At 36.2% G+C, this 25,123-nt stretch overlaps 1 protein-coding gene across 4 annotated transcripts in view; it reads left to right on the top strand.

Moving 5' to 3' along the window:
- The window catches only part of LOC114030140 (TOG array regulator of axonemal microtubules protein 1-like), a 96,664-nt gene that overhangs the window by 23,408 nt on the left and 48,133 nt on the right, over window positions 1–25,123 (top strand). For all 4 annotated transcript variants that reach the window (XM_027844886.1, XM_027844885.1, XM_027844884.1 and 1 more), the window contains exons 2-7: window positions 3,675–3,828; window positions 14,810–14,944; window positions 17,573–17,869; window positions 18,545–18,801; window positions 20,685–20,917; window positions 24,423–24,523. In XM_027844886.1, coding sequence (XP_027700687.1) covers window positions 3,675–3,828; window positions 14,810–14,944; window positions 17,573–17,869; window positions 18,545–18,801; window positions 20,685–20,917; window positions 24,423–24,523 — 1,177 coding nt within the window. The remainder of the gene's footprint in view (window positions 1–3,674; window positions 3,829–14,809; window positions 14,945–17,572; window positions 17,870–18,544; window positions 18,802–20,684; window positions 20,918–24,422; window positions 24,524–25,123) is intronic.

The following is a 25,123-nucleotide window of genomic DNA, read 5'->3' as shown; positions in this document are numbered from 1 at the left end:
TATTATATTATATTATATTATATTATATTATATTATATTATATTATAAAGTAGCATTTATCAAAAGTGTCTGGTATTGGTTAAAAAATCGGGAGGTAAAGTGATGAAACAGACTAGACAAGGGAGAAGCTGAAATAGTGTAACTCAATAACCCAGGGTCCCATGAACCAGAAAACTTAAATTACTTGGGAAAGAAAACTCTGTTTCATAAAATCTGCTGGGAAAACTCGAAAACAGTCTGGCAAAAACTAGGCTTTTGCCAGCACTTTATAGCACATTCCACAATACATTCTAAATGGCGATGTGACCTTACTTAGAAGAGAAGCATATCATACAACTCTCATAGCTGTGAATAGAAGATATAGTCTTAACCACAAGAGATAAACAAGTATAAAAGATAAAATAATTAACTTTGATTACATGAAACTGGAAAGTTTTTGCACAGATCAAATTAATGTACCTAAAATAAGAAGGAAAATGTTTGAATGGGGAAAAAAACAACTTTGTATCAAAATTCCCTTATAAGAGTTTGGTATCCAAGATGTATAAAAAACTTACATACATTTGTTATTCAGTCATTTTCAGTCAGATCTGACTTTCATTACCCCTTTTTGTGTGTGTTGAGTTGGGGAGGGGCGTTCTTGGCAGGATACTAGAATGGTTTGCCATTTCCTTCTCCAGCTCATTTTACAGATGAGGAAACTGAGGCAAACAGGGTGAAGTGACTTGTCTAGGGTCAAACAGCTAGTAAGTGTCTGAGGCCAGATTTGAACTAAGGAAGATGAGTCTTCCTGATTCCAGGCCCAGCACTCTATCCATTGTGCCACCTAGCTGCCCCTGAAATAGTAGTGGTCCCTCTAAGAGAAATAATAAAAGTTTAAAATGTTGTTTGAGGAGAAAGATAATGAGTTCAATTTTGGACATGTTGAGATGTCTCCAGGACATCTACTTTGAAATATCTATTAACCAGTTGGTGATTGAGAATGGTCAGGGAGAGCTTATCAACTGCCCTGACCAGACCATTTCCCCCAACTTTTCCCAGCAATGAATTCATCTATCCAGTACTGGTTTTAAAAGGTAGGTGTATTACTCAGCTTATTAAAATTTCCCCTTAAAATGATGGGTTGCTGATTCATTGCCATTAGTGCTTTTTCCTGGATCTAAAAGAGATTTTAGGTAATAAGTCAAATCCCAAGAGATTCCAACTCAGTAATTGCCACTGCTGACATCTTAAAGCAGTTGTTTTGCATTAACATTAATAAGATGATAAATTAAGACTGTTATAGTTTTAGCAGAATACATAATACAACTTTGAAAGTAACTATCTTTTATATCTACAGAATGCATGTAAAATATTTTTAAATGTATCTAATTCCTTTCTGTTTTATCTTCACCTTGCATTCATAATTATATATATTTCATTCATAATTCATTTCAAAGTATGTATCAGTGATACAAAGTAATAATCATGAAAGTAAAATAACATAAGAATTTACAGAGAAATGGTAAGGGCTTAACTCAGCTAAAGTGGGTTCATATCTGAACTTGTAGGGTTTTTATAGTATTTTTATCCTCTTCTTCGGAAGTAGGAGGCTAGCACAATCACCTTGCCTTTCTATTTCAGTTTTAACTTTTAGAGAGGCAAATCTTTTAAAATGGGATCTTCCGAGGTAGGAGAAACCCTCATGATTAAAATGCTGGTGTCAATGGTATTTGGTGAGAGAATGGAAGTTTTTAACAAGAAATATTAGTATCTTATATGGATTGTAAAACTAACAATACATAAAAATGTAGAAGTTGTCTGCTGTTCCATTATTTCAGTCAATTTCCCAATATCATACAATATATCACGAAAGTCTTAGTGCAGTTTTAAGCCACTAAAACTTAAAACTGTACTAAGACTTTTGGAACACTCTATATGCTTGGCAGATAGGATAATATGGCATTTTTGTTGAAGTAGTGAAAGAGACTTTAAAGTATGTCATTTAGTTGAGACTTTGAGCCATAATGTGAGGCGATTAATAATTATCTGTAAGGCAGAATAAGTATACTTTAAGTTATCCTGAGATTATCCATTGATTTGATAGTAATCTAAAATCAGAAATTACAATAGTGAATAATCACTAATTCAACATTACTCTCACTAAAAAAATTAATAATAGCAAGAGCAAAAAGAGGTTTTTTTTACCATTAGTAAATTTTTAAAATATTTTAAATTTTATTTCATCCTTTAAAATTTTTATTTTGTGTATGTTTTATACTGCACATGATTTATTAGTGCAAGAGTATATGTGTATAGTTTATAAGTAAATGGATGCCTCCCCTGATAGGAATAGATGATCAAAGAATATTGGAGACCACTGATATGTAATTATAGCTTTTATTAAAAATTTTATCACAGTTTTTCTGAGGTGTGTTCTCTTGTGCTTAGTTTGGTATGAAAAATGTAATTTCATCACTATTTTTTTGCTTTCTCCAGACCTATCATGTAAGCAAAGAAATGGGGAGACTTACAGCCAGAAACATTATGTTTGCATAGAATGGTCAAGACAGTAAGAAACCTTGGATTTTGGATCACAGTTAGGAAAAATATTTCCATAGTACCACATTATATATGCACTTTAGTTTATTGTTGTGTGTTTTTAAAAATATTTTTAAAAAAGTTTTGCCTCATTATAAATGAAGCATCTTGCTATAATGGAAAGATTACTAGACTTAGATTCTGACCTGGGTCAGAGTTAGAGTCAATAAAACACTTGTTAAACACGTACCAGCTACTTACCCGTTGGGCAACTGGGTGGTGCAGTGAATAGAATACTGGGCCTGGAGTCAGGAAGATTCATCTTTCTGATTTCAAATCTGTCGTCAGACACTTACTAGCTACCCTGGACGAGTCACTTAACACTTTGCCTCAGTTTTCTCATCTGTAAAATGAGCTGGAGAAGGAAATGGCAAACACATGGACATGGCTGCAATGCCTGAATAACTAAGTACCAGGCACAGTGTTAAGCCCTGAGGATACAAAGAAAGGCGTAAGACCATCCTTGCCCTCTAGGAACTTACTATCTAAAGGAGGAATACTGCACATAAAAAGAAAATGAAAAGGGTGGGGAAGAAGTTACTAGGCACTGGCCTGATAAAGTCCTAAGACAGGGATGTGAAATGACCTTAGAAAGTGAGCAGTTCAGAGCTGATTTCATCTTGTAGGTTGATGTGTTTCTGGAGCTCATGAAATCCAGAATAGTTGGATGGGACGTGATGAAGTGAATTCTCTGGGTAACTTCTCCAAACTGAGGATCTGGGAGGAGCTCCCATCTATGCACTCCCCACCTTCTCCAACCTGAGGGAGAGACAACAAGGGCAAGGGATACTGAGAAGGTGTGAGTTTCAGAGTTGATTGATTACATCTTGTAGAGATCATAAAGCCCAGGAAAGTAGCCAGATGGAAATGATGAAGTTTGAATTGAATCCTCGGTGCTCCATTTATAGCTGTGTGACCTTGGACAAATGGTTTGTCTGACTCCCAGGGTCATTGTCAGATCAGTTGAGATAATACATCTAGTATTTGTTAAACTTGAAATGCTATATAATGCTAGCTATCATGTACCGTGTTATATTATGTTATAGTTAAGCTAAAGCTATCTTTACCTAATTTTATTTTTCTGTTCTTTATAGTTCTCTGCATATGATTTCATCCCAGCTCCAAAATTAAGGCCCTCTCAAGGAATGCCAGTCAGTGATGATTTATGTTTTAGCAGAAAAAGAGTGTCAAGAAATTTATTTCAGAATAGCTTGGATTTTAACCCAGAGCTGCCTCATGTATATGCTGGTAAGTAACAATTGCAGATAGAGAGCATGTTTAAATAAGTGAAAGACTTTTTTATACTATGAAATTGATTAATTTGATAAGCATTTATTTACATAACCTAAATATAAAATGTGATATCACAAAAAAATTGGAAGAAAACATGTTACCTTTTATAACTGAGATAGGAGGAAATTAAATTAAATAAAACATCATAAAAGATAAAGATAATTTTAGTTGCCAGATATTTTCCTTAACAAAATTAGTGTAACTGCTGTTAACCAGAGAGAAAAAATCTTTTCATCAATTAACCTCTGATAAAAGTCCAAAATCAACACAGGAAGTAGACACAAAAATATAAGACTAGGAGTCATTCTGTAACAGATAAAATTATATTAAGAAAGTCACAAAACTGTTGATGTCCTTTGGCCCAGTGATCCTCATTGTGGGAATATAACCGAAGGAAGTGAAAGATGGAAAGAAAGGCCTCACAGTATTCATAACAATAGTTCTTCTAGCAGATATCTTGAAACAGAGTGTGTGTCCAGCAGTTGTGGATGGCTGAACAAACTATAGCATATGAATGTAATCAAATACTGTTTTACACTGGGAAATGAATATTTAATCCAATTCAAAAAGTATTATGTACTTATTAAGTAGTGAGCATTGGGCATAAAGAAATATAATGAAACACAGTTCCTGCCTTCAGGAAAGGACAGTCAGATTTAGCGATTAGAAGATACTTGGTAATCTTAAAGAAAGCATTTTTAAATAGAGGTAAGAAAGCATTTCAAATTGGAGATAAGATTGGAAGCCATGTTGGAATATATAGAGAAGTAGAGAAGAAACGGAGGAAGTGAATATAGACAAATTTTTCTAGAGTTTGGCTGTGGGAGTGGTCTGTCAAATGAAGGTTTTGTCCAAGGAGTCAGGAAGGAATGGGATCCAGACCACTAGTAAAGAGATGGAAGAGGAGAGAATCAGGAATGATGTCTGGAGGGTTTGAAATGTAGAATTAGGGAGCAAAGGAGGCTGATAATTGATGAATTCTCTATTTTCCCCAAGACATTATGAGGCATAGTCCTCTGCTGAGAGGAGAAGCTTTAGAAAAGAGAAGATTCAGAACAGTTTACTCTGGGGAATGTAATGATGAATCAGTTAAGGCAAAATAAAAGAATTACTGTTCAGTAGAGAGGGTCCAGCTGATACTGTAAGAGATTTTTGACCAATCACATCTGCATAGTTATATGATTTCCTTCAGAATTGTAGTTTGGCAGGTCATAAACAATAAGAAGACAAGGGGTCAAGGGATCTGACAGTGAACAACATTGTATAGTTGAACTGGTTAAATATAAAAAGTTAAGGTATATCTTTGCTCTTTACTATATATGTGTGACTTTGGAGAAGTCAGCTTAACCTCACCTGAGTCTTTTTTATTCTTAAAATGAAGGGGAAAAAAATAAAATAAAGGTGTTGGCATCAGCTTGCCAAACACGATAATTAATTGGAGAGTCTGTGGGAAAACAGACACACTAATGGACTATTAATAGAGCTGTGAATTGGTACAGCCATTCTGTAAAGCAGTTTGGAACTGTGGTGCCCAGAACGTCAATGAGCTGTGGCTTTGACCCAGTGATACCACTACTAAGCCTATTGCCCTAAAAAAGATTAAAGATAAAGAATGACCTGTATGTACAAAAATATTTGTAGTTCCTCTTTTTTCTTTGAACTGGAAACTAAGAGTGTGCCCATAGATTGGGGGATGACTGGACAAATTATGACCATAATGTATTATTGTTGCACCATATAAGATGATTAAAAGGGACAATTTCAGGGAAATCTGAGAAGACTTGTACAAATAGATATACAATAAAATGAACAGAACCAGGAGAGAAATTTGTGCAATAACAATATCATAAAGAAAAACAAATTTGAAAGACTTAAGAACTCTGATTGATACAATGACCCAACACATTTCCAAGGAACCAGTGATGAAACATGCTCTCCACCGTCTGAGACAGATAGGTGATAGACTAAAGGTACAAAAGAAGACATACATACATTTTCGGTTATAGCCAGTGTAGAAAGTATTTTGCTTTTCTCTTTGTTCTTTATTCCCATTCTCTCCCCCCCCTCCCCCTTTCTAGTGCCTTGCTTCTGGGATTACCCCTCATTTATATTGTATATACTTTGTTTTGTAGTATGCACAGTGACCATACCCCAGTAAACCATTTCAGCAGACAGACTAAACCAGATTGAGGGTAACCAAGGGGTCTCAAACCCATTGATGAGTTAGGGAATGTCTCTCCCAGGTGTGGGAAGACTTCCACCAGCAAAATGGGTGAATGAGAACAATTTGTTCTAACAGCCTTGCAGATGGCTGAAGCAGGCACTATGGGATGCTTAGAGCTTAGTTAGTCATCAAAGATGCAAAGGTCATCCACTGCACCGTGAGTCACCACTAGTTGTCTTGACTTTTGTCTTGTCACTGGACTCTGATGACTGTGGAAGAGAAAGTGAGTTTGACAACTTCATGCAACCCTGCCTCACCTAAATCCAATTTATGCGAAAATCAAAGGACATCACTCATACCATTTTACCATTTTTACCTACCTCAAAGTCCTGTGGTGACAGGCAAGTGACAAAGCAGCACATGCAGATACACTGGGAGCTATAGTCACAACTCTGCACACAGTTGGCCCAGGCCATAGGGTCATCTTCTCACTAGACTGAAGCAGCAGTGTGATTCAGCAGCCCTTATGTGTCTGAACAGCCTTTTTTGAAGGAACAAATTGCTCATCTCCTGGCATGTGTAAGGGACTAGAAAAGGTGCCCTTTTTAAAAACTGTCTGCTTCACGCAGCTGTGGCCTGCTTACTATGGAAGGTGGGTATCCCACTCTGCAGCCAAAACAAAAAAATGTACAAAAACTTTTGCAAAGCTAATTCCACTTACTGTCAATACATGGAATGTGCACACTCTTGTGGACAACACAAAATCCAGTAAGCTTGAAAGATGAACAGCTCTTGTTACAAGAAAACTCAACAGGTTTTGTATCCAAATAGAGGCCCTGAGTGAAACGAGGCTGACAAATGAAGACCAGCTTACCAAAGTCAGAGCTGGTTAACATTTTTCTAGAGTGGCCACAGTGTTGGGGAGTGCTGTAGAGCTGGTATAGGTTTTGCAATCAAAACTCATCTAGTCAACAACCTTGTATGCCTGCCAAAAGGAGTGAATGGCAGGCTCATGACAATGTGTTGCCACTTGCAGGAAAGCAGCCCGTCACCATCATCAATGCATATACTCTTACCGTAACGAACTCTGAGGTCAAAGAAAAATTTTATGAACACCTGGAGAACCCTCATCATCAATGTGCTGAAAGAGAAGAAGCTTATAATTCTGGGTGACTTTTAATGCCAGAGTAGGCACAAACTACCAGACATGGCAGAGTCCTTGGAAGGAATGGAGTAGGAAACAGCAACAGCAACAGTCACTTACTTCTGAAGACTTGTGCATCTCATGACCTTTTTGTCACCAACACTGTCTTCTATTTCAGTAGAATGCAATAAAAACTTCATGGATACATCTGTAGCAAATTTTGGCATTTAATAGACTATGTGACTGTAAGGAGAAGAGATGGACAGAATGTGAGAGTGACAAAGGCAGTGTGTGGTATAGAGTGCTTATCCTCTCCAAGATAAATATTCACATTCAACAAGAGCAGCAGCCCCAAGGCAAGAGGACTACCAGAAGACTTAATGTCAGCAGATTAAAATGTTTCTCTAAGTGTGAACAGTTCCTTGCTAACTTGGAGGGAAAGCTGAGCCAACACATGGTTGGCAACAGTGGAGCAGAAGAAGAATGGGCAACTTTCAGAGATTTGGGCACCACATTAACTCATCTGGGCCAGAATACTCATAAACATAAAGATTAGTCTGATAAAAATGATGGGGAAATTCAGAAGCTGCTTAACAAAAAACAAGAACTCTTGTTTATCTGTCTCTAAAAAGGTAGTGCTTAACTCCATCAAAAGTAAGGTGAAAGCAAAGCTTAGAGAGATGCAGGATCCTTAGCTCAGTAAGAAGGCAGATGAAATTCAATTTTATGTGATAGTAACAATCCAAAGCACTTTTATGATGCCCCAAAGGCTATGTAGGGGCCAAAGACTAATGGTGCACCTCAGCTACTCAGTGCTGATGGAGCCACATTGATAAGGACGTGATCATGGAGAGATGGGCTGAACACTTCCCTAGTGTTCTCAACAGACCTTCATTAATCAGTGCTGAATGGAGAATAGAAGAATTTATACCAAACAAGAGATAGAGAACATTATGAAATGCAAAATGGATAATTTTGATTACATTAAATTGAAAAGATTTTGCACAAATAAGGCCACTGCATCCAAGATTAGGAGGGAAGGAGAAAATGGGGAAAGAATTTTTACAACCAGTATCTCTGATAAAGGCCTCATTTCTAAAATATATAAAGAACTAAGTCAAATTTATAAGAATGTAAGTCATTTCCTAATTGATAAAGGGTCAAAGGATATGAACAGGCAGTTTTCAGATGAAGAAATTAAAGCTTTCTATAGTCATATAAAAAAATACTCTAAATCACTATTGTTTAGAGAAAATATACATACCTATCAGTTGGCTAACATGATAAAACAGGAAAATGATAAATGTTGGGGAAGATGTAGGAAAATTGGAACATTATTGCATTGTTGGTAGAGTTGTAAACTGATCCAACCATTGTAGAGAGCTATTTGGAACCCAAAGGGCTATAAAAATGTGCATACCCTTTAACCCAACAATACCACTTTTAGGTCAGTATCCCAAAGAGATCATACAAATGAGAAAAGGATCCACATGTACAAAAATATTTATAGCAGCTCTTTTTATGGTGGCAAAGAATTAGAAATTGAGGGGATGCCCATCAGTTGGGAAATGGTTAAACAAGTTGTATATGAATGTAATGAATATTATTGTGCTATAAGAAATAATGAGCGAGCAGAGGTCAGAAAAACCTGGAAAGACTTGTACGGACTGATGCTGAGTGGTATAAACAGAACCAGGAGAACATTGTACCCGGTAAACAGCCATATTATGAAATGACTAATTTTGATAGACTTGGCTCTTCTCAGCAAGGCAAACATCTCCAAAAGTCTCATAATGGAAAATGCTATCCAAATCCAAAGAAAGAACTATGGAGTTTGAATACAAATCGAAGCATACTATTTGCTCTTTTTTTTCTTCAGTTTTGTTTCTTCTTTCTTGTGGTTCCTCTTATTGGTTCTAATTCTTCTTTACAACATGACTAATGTGAAAACATGTTTAATAGGAATGTATATGTAGAGCCTATATGAGATTGCATGCCATCTTGGGGAGGTAGGAGAAGAAAATTTAAAACTCAAAAGCTTATGAAAGTGAATGTTGAAAATTAAAAATAAAATTTTTTTTAAAAGTTTAAAAAAAACAATGCTGAAGCCATTGACTGTATACCTCAGATTGAAGTTAGTCCCTCTCTAGCTAAACTTCCAACTGAAGGGAAGAAGTTTTGAATGCCATTAGGCTCCTCTCCTGTGGCAAAGCACCTGGTGCTGATTCTGTCCCAGCTCAGATTTATGAGGCAGAGGGTCCACTGCTCATATAAAAACTGATTAAAATTTTCCGTGTTAGATAGCAAGAAGAGGTTATCCCCAAGGAGTTCAAGGATGCCTCCTTGTCCATCTCTATAAAGTTAAAGGAAATAGATTGCCCTTTGAAAATCACAGAGGGGTCTCTGTTAATCATGGGTGGCAAGATTCTTGCCAAAATCCTCCTTAGCAGGCTGATCCTTCACCTAGACGATGGTCATCTACGCAAGAGCCAGTGTGGCTTCAGAAAGGGCGGACAAATGGTCAGTATGGTGTTCGTTGCCTGACAGCTCCAGGAGAAATGTTGGAGCAGAACAGTGGTCTGTATATAACATTCGTCGACCTGACCAAGGCTTTTGATACTGTCAGCCATGAAGGCTTGTGGAAAATTATGGCAAAATTTGATTGCCCAAAGAAGTTCATTAGTATTGTATGTCAGTTTCATGACAGCATGCTTACGTGCGTTCTGGATAATGGACACTTTCCTAGTCACTAGTTGGAGTGAAAGAAGGTTCTGTGCTTACTCCCATGCTTTTTACCATGATGTTTTCAGCAATGTCAGATGCTTTCAATGAGGATAAAAATGGCATCAAGGTAAGCTACTGCACTGAAGGTAAATTATTTAATTTGAAAAGGCTACAAGTAAAGACTGAAGAGGAGGGAGAGTTATTAGTATGCAACTTTCTGTTTGCAGATGATTGTATACTCAGTGCAGCCTCTGAGGCTAAGATACAACAAAGTGTGGATCGATTCTCTGCTGCTTGTGCTAATTTTGGCCTAACAACTAACACCAAGAAATAATAGGTTTTCCACCAACCAGAACCACACCATCCATATGTGGAACCATCAGTTGTAGCAAATAGAGAAATATTGAATGCTATGGATACTTACCTTACACTTACCTTAGCAGTATACTTTCCATGGATATACACATAGATGATGAGATTGATGTACACATTGTCAAAACTAGCTGATTTGGGAGGCTCTGAAGGAAAGTGTGAGAGAAAAGAAGTATTAGACTGTCTACCAAACTGAAGGTCTTTAGAGCTGTTGTGCTGATTCTCATTATTGTATGCCTATGAAATCTGGAGTCTGCCAGTGCCATGCCAGGAAACTGAATCACTTTTCCTTGAATTGTATTAGGAAGATTCTGAAGATAAGGCAAGATAAGGTACCAGACACTGAGGTCCTTTCTTGAGCTGAACTAGCAATCATTCAAACTCTACTGCAAAGAGCACAATTCCAATGGGCTATCCACGTTATTTCAATGCCAAATACACGTTTGCCTAAAAGACTCAACATAAGGCAAGCACCCACATAGAGGTCAGAAGAAGTGATACAAGCACACTCTCAAGGTCTCCCTGAAGAACCTTGGAATCAGTTGTATGACATGGAAGACACTGGCACAGGATTACCTGGCATGGTATGGCAGCATCAAAGAAGGTGCTTTGCTCTTTGAGCGAAGCAGAATTGCAATAACTTAAAAGAAACGCGAGATGCACAAATTTACAGACATTTCCACTTCAGATGTTTATGTGAACTATTTCTGCCAGACCTGTGGTAGAGCCTTCTGAGCTGGTATTGGTCTGATCAGACACATTGTACCTTGACCCCAACATAGTGATGTCATTTTGGTCCTCTTCAAGAATGAAGGACAACAACCAACCAACCAACCAACCATATCTTGTATGTAAATAGCTTTTTGCATTTTGCTTTCCTGTTAAAATGTGAGCTTCTTGAGGGCAAGAATCTTGTTTTCCCTTTCCCTTTGCATTTGTAACATGTAGCACATTGCCTGGACTATAGTAGGTACTTAATAAATTTTACTTTGATGGGGGAGGAGGGGAAGAGACAGAGGTTTAGGCATAAAATAGTAAACCCCTCTCCCAAATGAAAGAAAGAGAAGAGGATCTTTAAACATTTTTTTTTAAATACACAGGAAAAAATTCTGAAAGAATCAGAGACAAGCAGGGAGGACACCTTTGGAAATTACATGTTGAGCTTATATATTTTAGAAGAAACAAAAGCTGTATTTTCACAATACAGATTCACAGTTTCATATGCATTTGTCTCTTTCTGTTCTCTCTATATTACTTGAAGTTAGGAAGGCCTGAGTTTAGATCCTTCCTCAGACACTTATTAGCTGTGTGACTGGGCAAGTCCCTTAACCACTCTCAGCTTAAGTTTTCTTATCTGTAAAATGAAAATAATAATAGCACCTACTGCACAGGGATGTTGTAAAGCTCAAATGAGATAGTACACGCAAAGTGTTTTGTAAACTATAATAGCTATCATTATTGCTATTGCTTTATTTATTTATTTATTTTGGCTAGGCAGTGGGGTTAAATGACTTGCCCAGGGTCACACAGCTAGTGCATGTTATGTGTCTGAGGCCGGATTTGAACTCAGGTCCTCCTGACTCCAGGGTCAGTGCTCTATCCGCTGTGCCACCTAGCTGTCCCCTATCATTGCTATTATTAAATTTGGCACAGATTGATCATTTCCCAAGCAAGTGTTTCTGATGTAAATCCACAAGAAGTAGCCCACAAATCTTGAAATTGCTTTAGGCAGCAAACACTTGATCTCCTTGCCCAAAAGAGAAATAGACAAGAACATCTCCAGTTTAGAATGTAAAATTGTTTAAAATCTTAGCAGAGGAGAGAGGGTGGTGATAATCTATGACACAGTATTTTGCCACGTGACAAAAAATGGTGCAGGGAAAAACACTACAAAGGAATATTCAAGGCAGAAATCCCAGAACAAAGAACCTGCAGTTCCATCATTAAAGCAACAGAGTTTTCCAGCAGCTGACAGTCTCAGAGTCTAACAGTAGTCTACTTTTGCTCAGACCCAAACCCAGATCAGGAACTTGCAGAGGTCCGATGGAGGCAGGAAGGGGGATGAGGAGTGGGGAGTGGAATAGCAATCAGACTTTGCCCTGGTTCAGACCATTTTGGGAGTACCTGGAGACTTTCAGGTCCCTAACCTGAGCTTTCCCTGAGACCCTGTAACAATACAATATTCAGTACTCCAAGAAAGGAACAACAGGACCATCCCAGACCTTCCCTCCAGAGGTGCCAGAGCTCAGCCCTAACATCAAGTCCAAAGTCAGGAAATAGTCTAGAAGAATGAGCAAACAAACAAACAAAAAAATCCCATCATAAAAAACTATTATGGTGACAGAGATGCTTAAAACACAAACCCAGAAGGGGAGAATGACTCCAAAACATCTACAGGCAAAGTCTCAAAGAAAAACACAGCTTGGACACAGATTCAACTAGAATTCCTGAAAGGGATGAAGCCCAAGTTAAAAAAAAAAAGTTTAAAATGTTTTTAGCAGTGTCATGAGAGTGCTAGAGGAAAAAAATAGAGAAGAAATGAGACCTATAGAAGAAAGAATTGGAAAGAAAAATAACAGCTTGGCACAAGATGTAAAAAACCTTACCAAAGCAGTAAATTCCCTGAATATTAGAATGAACCAGGTAGAAGCTCGTGACTCCATGAGACAACAAGAAATCATAAAACGAAGTCAAAAGATTGGGAAAAAAGATGACAGAAGAGAATGTAAGAAATTTCAGAGCAAAAAGTGAGCTGGAAAACAGATTGAGAAGAGGTAATCTTAGAATCACTAGACTACCTCAAAGACATCACCAAAAAAAGAGCCTAGACATCCCGCTTTGAAAAATCATAAAAGAAAATTGTCTAGATCTCTTAGAACTAGAAGGCACGGTAGAAATAGAACGAATCAACTCCTGAAAGAAACCCCAAAATGAAAACTTCCAAGAACAATATGGCCAAAATTCAGAATTTGTTTCCAGTTCAAAGAAGAAATATATCTGAATTCTGTTCACTTTCACTATCCTACTGTCTCATCCAAAGGCCCAACCTTCATTTTACAATGATTAAAATTTTTATTGTGCTCATTGTTATTAATTTTTACTGCTCAGATCTTCAAAATTCCTAATGATGCTTTGTAGTTTCCTTTTGACAGTACCGCCATTCATTTGGATGTGAATTACCAGAAGTGGGTGACTGTCCTCAAGTTTGTTGCAGGATGCTGTCTATTACATCCCTCATGCATGTCCTAGGCAGCCAGCACACTTCCCAGCTGGTTATATGGTTATATCAGGTCAACGAATGACTTAGCCTGTACCCCTTAGTCAATAGTTCGCTGCTACCGCCTGTCTTCCTAGAGCCAGTAACAGATGTCCTCACTGTTGATATCTGTGGATCTCATTGTCCTTCCACAAAACTAGGGAAGCTTCTGCTTCTTCAGAAGATCCAGGTCCATCCTTGAATATACTGCAGAGCTCCACCTGCCCCCAAGTTCATTTTGCCCTTCTTTATTAGTCTTCCAACTTTTAAATACCTGATCTTATTGATTTTATTACTTTGGATTTCCTTTTATTTCCTCAGAACCTCTTTTTTAGAATCTTAGTTTTAGACCTAGAAAAGACCTCAGAGGTCATTTAGACCAATGCCATCATGATTACAGTTAGGAAAATAAAGACCCAGAAAGGTTAAGTGATTTGCCTAAAGTCCCACAGAGAGTAAGTAGTAGAGCCAGAAGTATAAACCCTGCATTTTCACTGTGTCATGCTGCTTCTTAACATTTCATCCTCCCTGCTAAGATGAAGAAATGCCAAATTACCTTTTCCTATATCAAGGATACAGATTTGCACTGAGCTGACATGTAATTATTTTGCCTGTGGCACAGTCTCTGAAGGTCAGTGAAACTGTTCCCCCAGACTCCATAACTACTGAAATTGATATTCCTCTGTTGCTGTGGTTCCCCTGACTTGCCATACCATACACTTTTAATAATCTGTTCCTGAATGACTATTTTTAGAGTATTCTTCCCTTCATTATATCACCTTGCCCCCTACTAATGCTTATGAGAGAAGCTGAGAAAATGCTCAAATAACCTAGGGACTTTGTGAAGTCTGTATGGTAAGAAATGGAAGATAAAAGAATCTCATGGATTAACTGTAGACTGTGAATAGTGAGAACTGGTTTAATCAGTCTCTGGGGACCCTGCTTAGTGAGTGGGAGTTGGGAGAACCAGGAAAAACTGCATGGACCTAGCCTATCCTGTGTGTGGGGGTGTGAGTGTGTGGGTGTGGGTGTGTTTGTATATGCTCTGGCCTTACAGTTTGCCTCCTGAATGGGTACTGCCTCAAGTGCCTCTTATCAAACCCTTTCTCCAGAAGCCTCATCCCTTTATCATCTATCTGCCTTAAAGAGTTACCCACATGTCTGCCCCATTGTATTCCTGACCACATATGCTAACCACACATTTAGGAAACAAAGTACCTTCATGAAATGTAACTCACCTTTATTTACACAGTTTTTTTTTTTCCTTTTCCAAAAGGTACCATTGGGTCTCAGCAAACAAACATTTCAGGGAAATGCGGACAGCTAGGCTTTTCACAGATGAGTGGAAAAAGTGGCAGTGTGGATTCTGATTTGCAATTTTTAGGAGCAAATAATAGCCGTCAGGATAAAGGTATAAATACTAACTTGTTTTGCGGTATGTACTATTTAGAAGTATGTTCAAGGAGTGTTTATAATTTATATGTGATACAGTCTCCTCAAAATCATCATATAAATAATAGAAGCTTGTTGCATCAACAGAACTCTGAATTATTTTTAGAAATATGTTTACTTGGAGCTATATAATATTTTCTTAGGAGCCCTGATTCTAAATATGATGTGGATCTCTGTTGTGAAACAAGCTATTTTATTTGTTTATTTGTTTGTTTGTTTTTGGTTAGGCAGTAGGGTTAAGTGACTTGCCCAGGGTCACACAGCTAGTAAGTGTTATGTGTCTGAGGCCAGATTTGAACTCAAATCCTCCTGAATCCATGACTGGTGCTCTATCCACTGCGCCACCTAGCTGCCCCAGAAACAAGCTATTTTTAATAATATTTCATCACATAATCACAACATTGTACTGGAAAAGTGTTATAATAATAATTTTCCCAGATAGTCTAACTTTTTGGGTTGGTCAGAGCCTCCCAAACCAGAAGACAGACCTATCCCTCAACAAGCACCCCTTTCCAATGTTAAGTTAGGTAAAATATGAGGTATCGCCAGGTATGGTAGCATATACCTGTAATACCTGCTACTAAATGCCTGATACTAGAGCTGGTAGATTGCTTGAACTTAGCTAAATATCTGAGCAGTGATAGGGCTGGAGCTGTTCCAGTGTCTGCACTAAGTCCTGCACTAATATGATGAGCCCCCAGGAGCAGGGGGTGTTAGGAAGGCTTAATTGGACAAGGTTAGAAGTAGAACAGGTAAAAATTTCTTTATCAGTCAGCAATTGTATCAGGACTGTGAGTGTCTGGTACATTTCCAGCCTGGACAGGATAAGGAAAGCCACTCTCAGAGCAACAGAAGGCAAGAAGTATAGCAAAATAGTATTTGAGGATGTCAGCACAGGTGAGTTTGTGGATTATTGCCATTAGTAGTTTTGGCCCAGGTTTTGCCTTATTTGCAATATCAAAATTGAATATTTCCAGAAACACTTTAATTTGGATTATATAGCATAATTGAAATTTCATGTTTTATTTTTGTTAGGGATTTTTTTTCCACTTGAAATAGATTGGGTAGATTTATTCTATGGTACATTAACATTTTAGCTTTCCCTGGGGACATTATATTTCCTAAATGCTTTTATAGGCATTCACTGTAATGAAACAGTGCAGTTCTCCTGTTTTACTGCTAAATCCCATCAAAATGGTGTCATGGACAACTCTGATCATCTCTACCTCAAACTACCAGAAAGCTAAAAGAACAGGTCTGTTCCTGCTTCAGGATATCCCAGGGCTAGTTGACTTTATTTGTAGGTCAGCCTAGTAGTTTATAATTGACCCTGAGGAGTCCCATGTAGTTGTTGATTAATTCTAGATCCTGACACAAACATGTAAACTCTCACTGAGGCTTTGGAACTGCTGTGCCTGTTCAGGGATATTGTAGAAAACTAAAACTAGCCCAGAGCCAAAACACCCCTCCCAAAGGGGAAGAGACAGATTGGAGAAATATTGGGCCTACACAATTCTAAAGAGTAGTTTCAAGACAATGCCAGGATCTTTGAAAGGCTTTTCGGGTATGGCTTCCAAATACCTAACCAACTCAAAGTTTCTCTCCATTTTTAGATTGTCTGCTTTTCCTTTGGGGTATTAGGAAAGTTTATGATCTTCTTACAAGTCATCACTTCAATTTAGCAGCTACAGCCATACAGACTCTTTTATAATAAAGCTGTTTACTATAGTCCCCCTAGGTAGAGGTTCTTAACCTAGGGTTTGTGAATTTGTTTTAAAAGTAATTTAATTATTGTGTTTCAATATAATTGGTTTCCTTTATAATCCTTTGTATTTTATGTCATAATTTAAGAACTCCTGCCTTAAGTGTTTTAGAGTGTGAGCAAATGACATGATAAAGTATATAAATATCATAAGTATAACAAAGCGGCTAGAGAATTGGACAAGAAATTAGGAAACCCTAGTTCTGGTTTTGGTCACTAAGTATGTTTTGACCTTTGGTCAATTTCTTAAGGGTATCTGCACCTGTAGAAATGTAGACTGTCGCAGGGCCTGGCCCTGCCTAAATTAAGAATAAATGAGACAAAAATGTATGAAGAATTTTGGGCTCTCCCAGAAGAAAGCAATTATTTAAGTCACACATGATTAAATTTTTAATAACAAAATATAGAATACTAATTTTCTTTGGTACTTAAATACTTAAGAATCTCTGATTTGGTTAGTATGAGTGTTAGTATGGATTGTGGCCCCCTAGTAGATCATTTTTGAGAATTGTAATGGGTGAAAAATTCATCATCTGTGGGCAAGGTCATGATGAGCTTTTCCAAACTTAACTAAACTGGTCTTAGCTGTGACAGATGTATAGTTTTGCCAGGCCCGTACTTGAAATCTTTCCAGCTTGGTACGACCTTCCTAGGCTTTCACTCTATTGGTGTAGTCTTCATTTACCCAAGGTACGCACTGAGTCATTGGAGGAAGACTGAGGTGATAATTATAGGAAATTATTAAAAAATGATAAAGGGGGAAAGTAAGTGTTTATGAGTTAGTTAAGTATATGTAAATAGTATATTCTCTTTTATCTTATACAGTGTGTGCAAGCCTAAATTTTGGCAGTAAAACTCAACAAACATTTGGTAGTCCTGCAGAGCATACTTTATCATATCCTAGTCCCAATACAAGCCAGGGAGCTCTCATCCTTCCATCCTATCCACTCTCCTCACCTCGAACCAGTCCAAAACACACATCTCCTCTTAATGGATCTCCAAAGAAGTCTCAAGATAATTCTATTAACTTCTCAAATTCCTGGCCTCTTAAGAGTTTTGAAGGGCTCCCAAAGCCAAGTCCACAGAAAAAGCTCTTCAGTCAAAAATCAGTGGATGCTTCAGGTAAAAATCTGAAAAAAAAAAAATGATACTCTATGTGTTTTTATTTGTAAGTTTGAATTCAACTTGGAATTACCATAAACTCAGTAGATTGAAACATTTGTCTTAGTATTATGGGAATAAAAACTAAATAACTTATTGGTGTTATAATGTACAAGTCATTAGATTCCAACCATAATAGTCATTTTTTTCCTTAAAATATTTATACTAACCTTTTATTTGTTGCCCAAAATCTTATCATCAAACAGTTATTTGTAGAATTCCATATTGAGCAGCATGTCAGTTGGACAGCTAACATCATGAAGGGATTTCTGATATTCAGCTCGATTATATAATTTTTTTCAGTATCTCACCCAATGTCTTAAACAGTTTAATTTGCCAATTAACTCAAAAGCATTCCTCAAGAGAGTGTTTGCCAATTTTGTTTATTTTGAACACTGAAAATTATTCCTTCTCATCAAATATACCCTGTTCTTACATAATATTTGTGTTTATATCAACCAGCAGAAAATTACTTTTGGTTTTAATTTTATTTATGGGAAAATCTATCACTTTTATTATTTTTGATGGAAAATATGTGATTTTTGTTAAAAAAAAATACTGTATTCTAGGTTTTTATGCACTATAATTCTCAGCTTATGTCATTCTGTAAATTGATAAAATATCTGTTTTATACAGGAGAAAATTCACAAGAAAAACCTTCTCCAATACAACTTAAACCTGCATTAGTGAGATCACCATCTTCCCGGAGAGGCCTAAATGGAACAAAACCAGTTCCGCCAATTCCACGGGGGATAAGCCTATTGCCCGATAAAGCAGATTTTATCACTGTGGAATATGAAAAAAAAGATCATATTTGGAGGAATGGAAAAGATAATCTTGCAGTTGATCTTTCTGAATTAAATGTCAGAGATAAAGAATCAGATCAGGAAGAGGTTAGACCTAAATGTTACTTTTCGAATATCTGCTATTATTTTCTTTGTAACTTGGTTATTATAAATTGTTTTGGAATAATAATAGCACTGTCATTTTTTTTGTTTGTTTGTTTTTGTTTTTACCATAAATTGACTGACAGCAAAAAAATCAGTATAATACTTTGATTTAGAATCAATTTCATGGTTCCATATGTGCCACATTTACATTTAATTTATGTTGCCTCGGGTTACTAAAGATCAATGTGTTTTGACATTAATTACCCAGCATTTTAAAATAAAAAATACATTGCTATACATACTCGAGTGATATTAATGCTGCTCCATTTTAAGAGACTTAAAATTTAAATATCAGTGTGTAGAGCTAATTCACAAAGCACTAATATTAAAAATAAAGCAGTTCAACATGTAGATACTCAGGAAAAATAAAAAGTGTCTAGTACCACTTTTCCCAAATTTGAATGTGACAAGAGAAGATAATATCCATAGGTAAAAGTCACAAAGGTAAAGAAACTTAGAGTACATGATGTGTTTGCATTCAGACTTTTTATAGATTTTATTTCTACCATAGAAGTACCCTAAAAATTAAATGGAAAAAACAATTGAATCTTATATTCTTTTTAACCGGTTAACCATCTTAGCATGTTTAGCCCTATTATAACTGCCCTCATTATTTGCTATTGTAAAAACTTAGTAGTTAAAGAAGCATTTTGTTTTATTTGGTGCAAACTGAACTTGGAAAGAACTGCATATTTTATGGCCAGTACTATATTCAGACTGTCACAGAAGAAAAGACCAAAAGGTTTTTTAAATACTTGTTTTACACAAGGCACTATGGTTGGTGCTGGGGACGCAAGGATAATAATGAAATGGTTCTTTTAAAAAATTGTATTTCTTGAATTAAAAATTGTAATTAATTTGTAGAAAGGTTCTTTAAATGATTAGTTTTGTGATTAGGTACATAAATAAAACTACACATCACTAATTTTCAAAGCATAATTCACTAATTTGCCCAAGGTTCTGTCCTGAAATGTTTATCTGCCAGGATTCTATCTTTAGCCATTACCTAAATTTTTAAATGGTCAAAGTTTAGGTTACTGACAGCTTTTTCAGGCAGCACAGCATATTGGATAGAGACCTCTGACACACTGGGTGACTTTCGACAAGTCACTTAACCTCTCAGTGCTCTAAGCAATCTCTTAACACCATAAGTTGCAGAAAAGGTGCCTCCCTGAATTGATAGAGGCCGTTTCTTCACCTGGGAGTTCCCTATTCCAGGAAAATTATAGGAAATTATATATTCCATCCCTATATTTGTGTTATATTATACTACTAAGGAGGTTTTTAGTTTTCAGTATTTGTATTAGAGCCACATTAGCACAACAACCTGAAGCTAACAATTATTGGCCTCAACTTAGTTAACTGTGAGACGTTAAAGGGTTTTAACTTCCCTTTTCCTTGACCTTCTGCATATGCCTTCAGATCCTTGACTGTAAAATTCTCTGCGAATTACATTGTTGTTTTCATGTGTTAAACTCTCTCATCCTGTTCAAGAAATATTTGGTACCTAATTGCTTAGTAGAAGCTAGACCGTAAAAATGAGTCCCCTCTTGCTAATAATGGTGCAGTTTGCATAAGGTTGCCAGCTTTTCCAGTAGCATCATGAAAGCATATTAACAAACCTCACTGTAAAGTTATTCACTACAATGTCTGCCAGATTACTACTCCTCTATAATAATTGTTCATTTAGAATTAACTTCTCTTTGTGCTCTACCATTTACCTACCATAGTGTTATCACAGAACAAATTAATGACTTGGGGTATGGCTATTAAAAAAAAAAAGCTTAAATCAACCTATAAATTTAATTCTTTTCAACATTTTTTAGATGCAGAGCTCTCTTAGATCTCTTCGTAATAGTGCAGCTAAGAAAAGGGCGAAGCTGAGTGGCAGTACTTCTGACCTTGAAAGCCCAGATTCTGCAATTAAGCTCGACTTGAATATGGACTCCCCATCCCGGTCGTCATCTCCAAACGTCAGCTCATACAGTGAAAGTGGAGTTTACAGCCAAGAGTCTTTGACTTCTTCTCTGTCAACAACTCCCCAGGGAAAGAGAATAATGTGTGTGTTGGGCCTTTTAACAAGTATATGCTAATATTAATTCTATGCATTGTTGATATTGTATCAGACTGAAGTACTTTATAATATAAACTAGCTTTAGAATTAATATTTACAAGTTTCTGTTTCATTTTTTGCCTTGTTAGATTTTAACTTCCGTTTCCTAGACTACCACATCTGTTCCTGCCTTCAGGTTACTAGTACTAATGACCCTATTTCAGCTTGTCCAGCTTCCTCAAGCCTTCTGGAGGCGCAGATTCATATCTCTTAGACCACTACTACTTAGATCTAGCCTTGCCATTGACAACTGGGTCTTGCTTCCACTTAGTTGCTACCACTCAGTCCTCCAAAATGGATATGAGGTAGTCTTCTGAAGAGTGTCCTTATAAAAAGAATTAATTTGATTCAGCTGGACTTAAAGTCACCTGGCCATCCTCACAGCCACAGAAAAATTATTGTTACTCATGCAATTCATGGTGACCATTTTGTTCTTCCTAGATAGCTGTACTCCAACAACTCTAAAACAAAAGTCCTAAGCTAGACTTTTAAGCTTGTTTGTATCTCTGTATTTAGTTATTGGAAGTTCTCACTCCTTGCTTTCATGTGAGATTGTATACACAGAACATTTAATACACAAAAGAATTGATCATTGCTATTTTGACTTTTCCCTCTCTCCCTAGTAAGTGAATGTCATCTATTAGGAGTAAAGTATAGTGGAAAGAACCCTAAGTTAATATATAGAAAGTCCAGGTTCTGATCCTGGTTCTGCCACTCTTTGTCACTTCGGGCAAGTAACTTGACTTCTCTGAGCCTCACTTTTCTCATCTGTAAAAGGAAGAGTTTGGAATGGGTGATGTCGAAGGTTCTTTTCAGTTCCACAATTTTGTGATCCTAACAGTTAAATATTTAAAATAAAGTTAAACCTGTAATGGTTTAAGTGAAGTCTAACTGAAACTTGTTAGTTGCATAATCAAAAGAAAAAAAATAGAAATCTTGTTTGAAAAATGAGTACAAAATGATTATGATGCTTGAATCACTAAATCTAAGAGACTAACTGTATTTCCTATACCCTGTTGTGAGAAGTTTGTCTCTTCAAATGATAACCTATATATTCCAATCTTTTAAAATGTTTTACTACTGATTTCTTTTTCTTACACAGAATTCTTTTGTTCCAGCTCTTATGCCAAATTAGAATAATAAAATGCACAATCAGAACAGAATTTTTAGGTCAAAGGATTTTTCCTTGGTCTTCCTACAAGGCAATTATATTAGATAATATTGAGATCTATAGTATCGTATAGAGCTGTAACAGACCCCAGAAATCTGTTCATCAGCAGACATTCATTAAGCACAAATCATTGTGGTAGACCTTGAGAGTACCCATATAAAGAATGAAATAATCCCTTTTAGAACATATGGTCCTACCCCCAAATTTTATAGAGAAGGAAACATGGCCCAGAGAGAAGAAGTGAATTTTCCAAGGTCAGTCATTAAGTAAATATCTGAATAGGGACTTGAGCCAAGACACTGATACCAAATCCAGTACTTTTTCTGTTATTCCATGATAGAATGTCACACAAACACTCTGGAACACAGAGCACTACATAGATTCGAAATCTATCGTTTTATGGAGCAATACTAGTCTATCAGACAGTAAAAGCCAGTGTTAGAGTGTTTAGAGAATGCTTTAAGTACCTGCCCTGTCAGTAAGGTCTCAAAATGCCTTTAAATTTAAGACTGCCCAAAAAAACAAATTTGACTTCTTAATACCTGTAGAAACTGAAGACATTACTCAATTGATATAAAAGATGAGTAGTTTTCAAAGGAAGAAATCAAAACTATCAATAGTCTTATTAAAAAAAAATGTTCTGAATCATTAATAATTAGGGAAATGCAAATTAAAACAACTCTGAGGTACCACTTCACACTCATCAGATTGATTAAAATGACAAAAATGGAAAATGACATACTGGTGGGACTGTGGGAAAACAGAATTGTTGGTGGAGCTGTGAATTGGTCTAACCATTCTAGAAAGCAATTTGGAACCATAGCCAAACGATATTAAACTATACCTACCCTTTGACCCAGAAATACTACTAACAGATCTGAGGAAGAAGATCCATATGTACAAAAACTTTAATAGCCACTCTTTTAGAGGTGACAAAGAATTAAAAACTGAGGAGGATGCCACTAGTTGTGGTATGGCTGAACAAGTTATTGTATGTGAATGTCATGGAATACTATTGTGCTATAAGAAATTATTAAAGGGAAGGTTTCAGAAAAACCTAGGAAGAGTCGTGAAATGTTGCAAAGTGAAGTGAGCAGAACCAAGAGAACAATCTACACAGTAACATTAATATTGTGAAGTTAATCAGCTTAAAAAGACTTAGTAATTCTGGTCAACACAACGACCAACCACAATTCCAGAGGACTCATAATTAAACATGCTGTGTGTCTCTAAATAGAGGGCTGATGGACTCAGAAGCATATTTCTCTCTCTCTTTTTTTTTGGCATTACTAATGTGGGACCTTTTCTTGCGTGATTATCCATATTTGTATGGGGTTTTGATTTTCTTGCCTTCTGGGAAGTAGAAGAAAGGGGAAGGGAAAGAATTTGGAACAGAAAATAAAATTTTATTTTAAAAAATTAAAGAAGGCAGTATAGAGTAACATGTCACCTCTGAGAAGTTTCTCCTCAAATTGTAAACAGTACTAAAGGGCAATAAACTCAAATAGCAGGAAAAAAAATAAAGACTTTTTTTCATCCCAAATCACATGTACTTGAACATTTCTGAATAATTAACTCCTGGCAATTTTTTAAAAGATTTCTTATTAAGATAATAAAAACTCCAGCTCAGATTAGTTTTGTAGTTATCAGCATCTACTAGATCTGTTTCATATAATCAACTGTCAGATATTTGTAATGTCACTAATGTATACTGGTGCAAAGTCATTCTCTTAAAATTTCTAATTAATACTCTCCATGATTTTCTTTCTTGATGAAACAAGAAATACATGTCTTTCTGATGCCAGGAAAAGAAAACTAAAAAATTACCTAAAATTATTCTATCTCTTCTTCTGAGGAAGAAAGTTATTTATAATTTACATTGGTTTCTGATTCCTATATTTATAATGCAATTAATTTTTAATTACTCAAGGTAGTACAGGGATATAGATAAATACAGTGGGAAACTAGTGATCATTCTGTTTTGTAATGTACTGTTTTGGATCCAATATTAATGGTTCCTCCCATAACAGCTCTTCAGAAGGAATTACAAAGTTCTAGTTTGTCACACATACACACTTGTACATATATGCATATACTTTTGAATAAATCTATTCGAATAGAATGGGTAGACTCAGTAGTGAATTGACAGCTTTGATATAAGGATTTGTGTACTTAATTTTTCATGTCTTACTCTCTAAAATAGTTTCTTGAAGGACAGTGGTGTGCTAAATATTTTCTACATATTTAATATTCTTATTTGATTACTTCATATTTTTTTAGGGCAGACATATTTCCCACATTTGGATCCAAACCTTATTCAACAAGACTCTCCTCTGCAAAAAATAAGAATTCTCATGTAGTGGAACAGAGCTCCAATTCAGGTATTCATTGTCTATATTATAAACAAATAGAATATCTAAATAGAAGCATGAAACTTCCTCATTAGAGGAAAAGGTGAAATTTTACATAGATGGTGATGCAGAGTGTATTTCATATCTAAGGTTTCTTTGAGTAGGCATTCTTATGTATTGGATCTTTTTTGTTTAAAAGTAAACTAACAGTGAAACATGATATTTATCTCCAGATAGAGAAGGGATTGACTCAGCATAGATTGAAGCATATTTCCTTCCTCCCTTCTCTCCTTCTTTTCTTCCTTCTTTTCTACACATATTTGTAGTAGTCTTTGTTTTTCCATGGATGGGAGAGGGAGAGAATTTGGAACTGAAATTAAATAAAATTGAATTACTTTTTTGAAGTTAACTAATAGATCTGTAACTTACAAATTTAATTTATGAAAAATAACATGGAAATTTACCTTAGAAAAATGAGATAAAGAAGTGTATATACCATATACTTTCACAGTTTTCCCTTTTTCCTCATAGTTATTCAGCTTTCAGAAGAAGGGATAGGGTATCCTCCATGATATTTTGTGATTCCTTATAGCAGCTATACCTGACCAAGCATTTTTTGCTTCCTATTGG

Source organism: Vombatus ursinus, unplaced genomic scaffold, assembly GCF_900497805.2.
Source record: "Vombatus ursinus unplaced genomic scaffold, bare-nosed wombat genome assembly UNPS02014945.1, whole genome shotgun sequence".
NCBI lineage: Eukaryota > Metazoa > Chordata > Mammalia > Diprotodontia > Vombatidae > Vombatus > Vombatus ursinus.
Note: the sequence above shows the minus strand (reverse complement) of the source record. Positions and strands in the feature narration are given on the sequence as shown.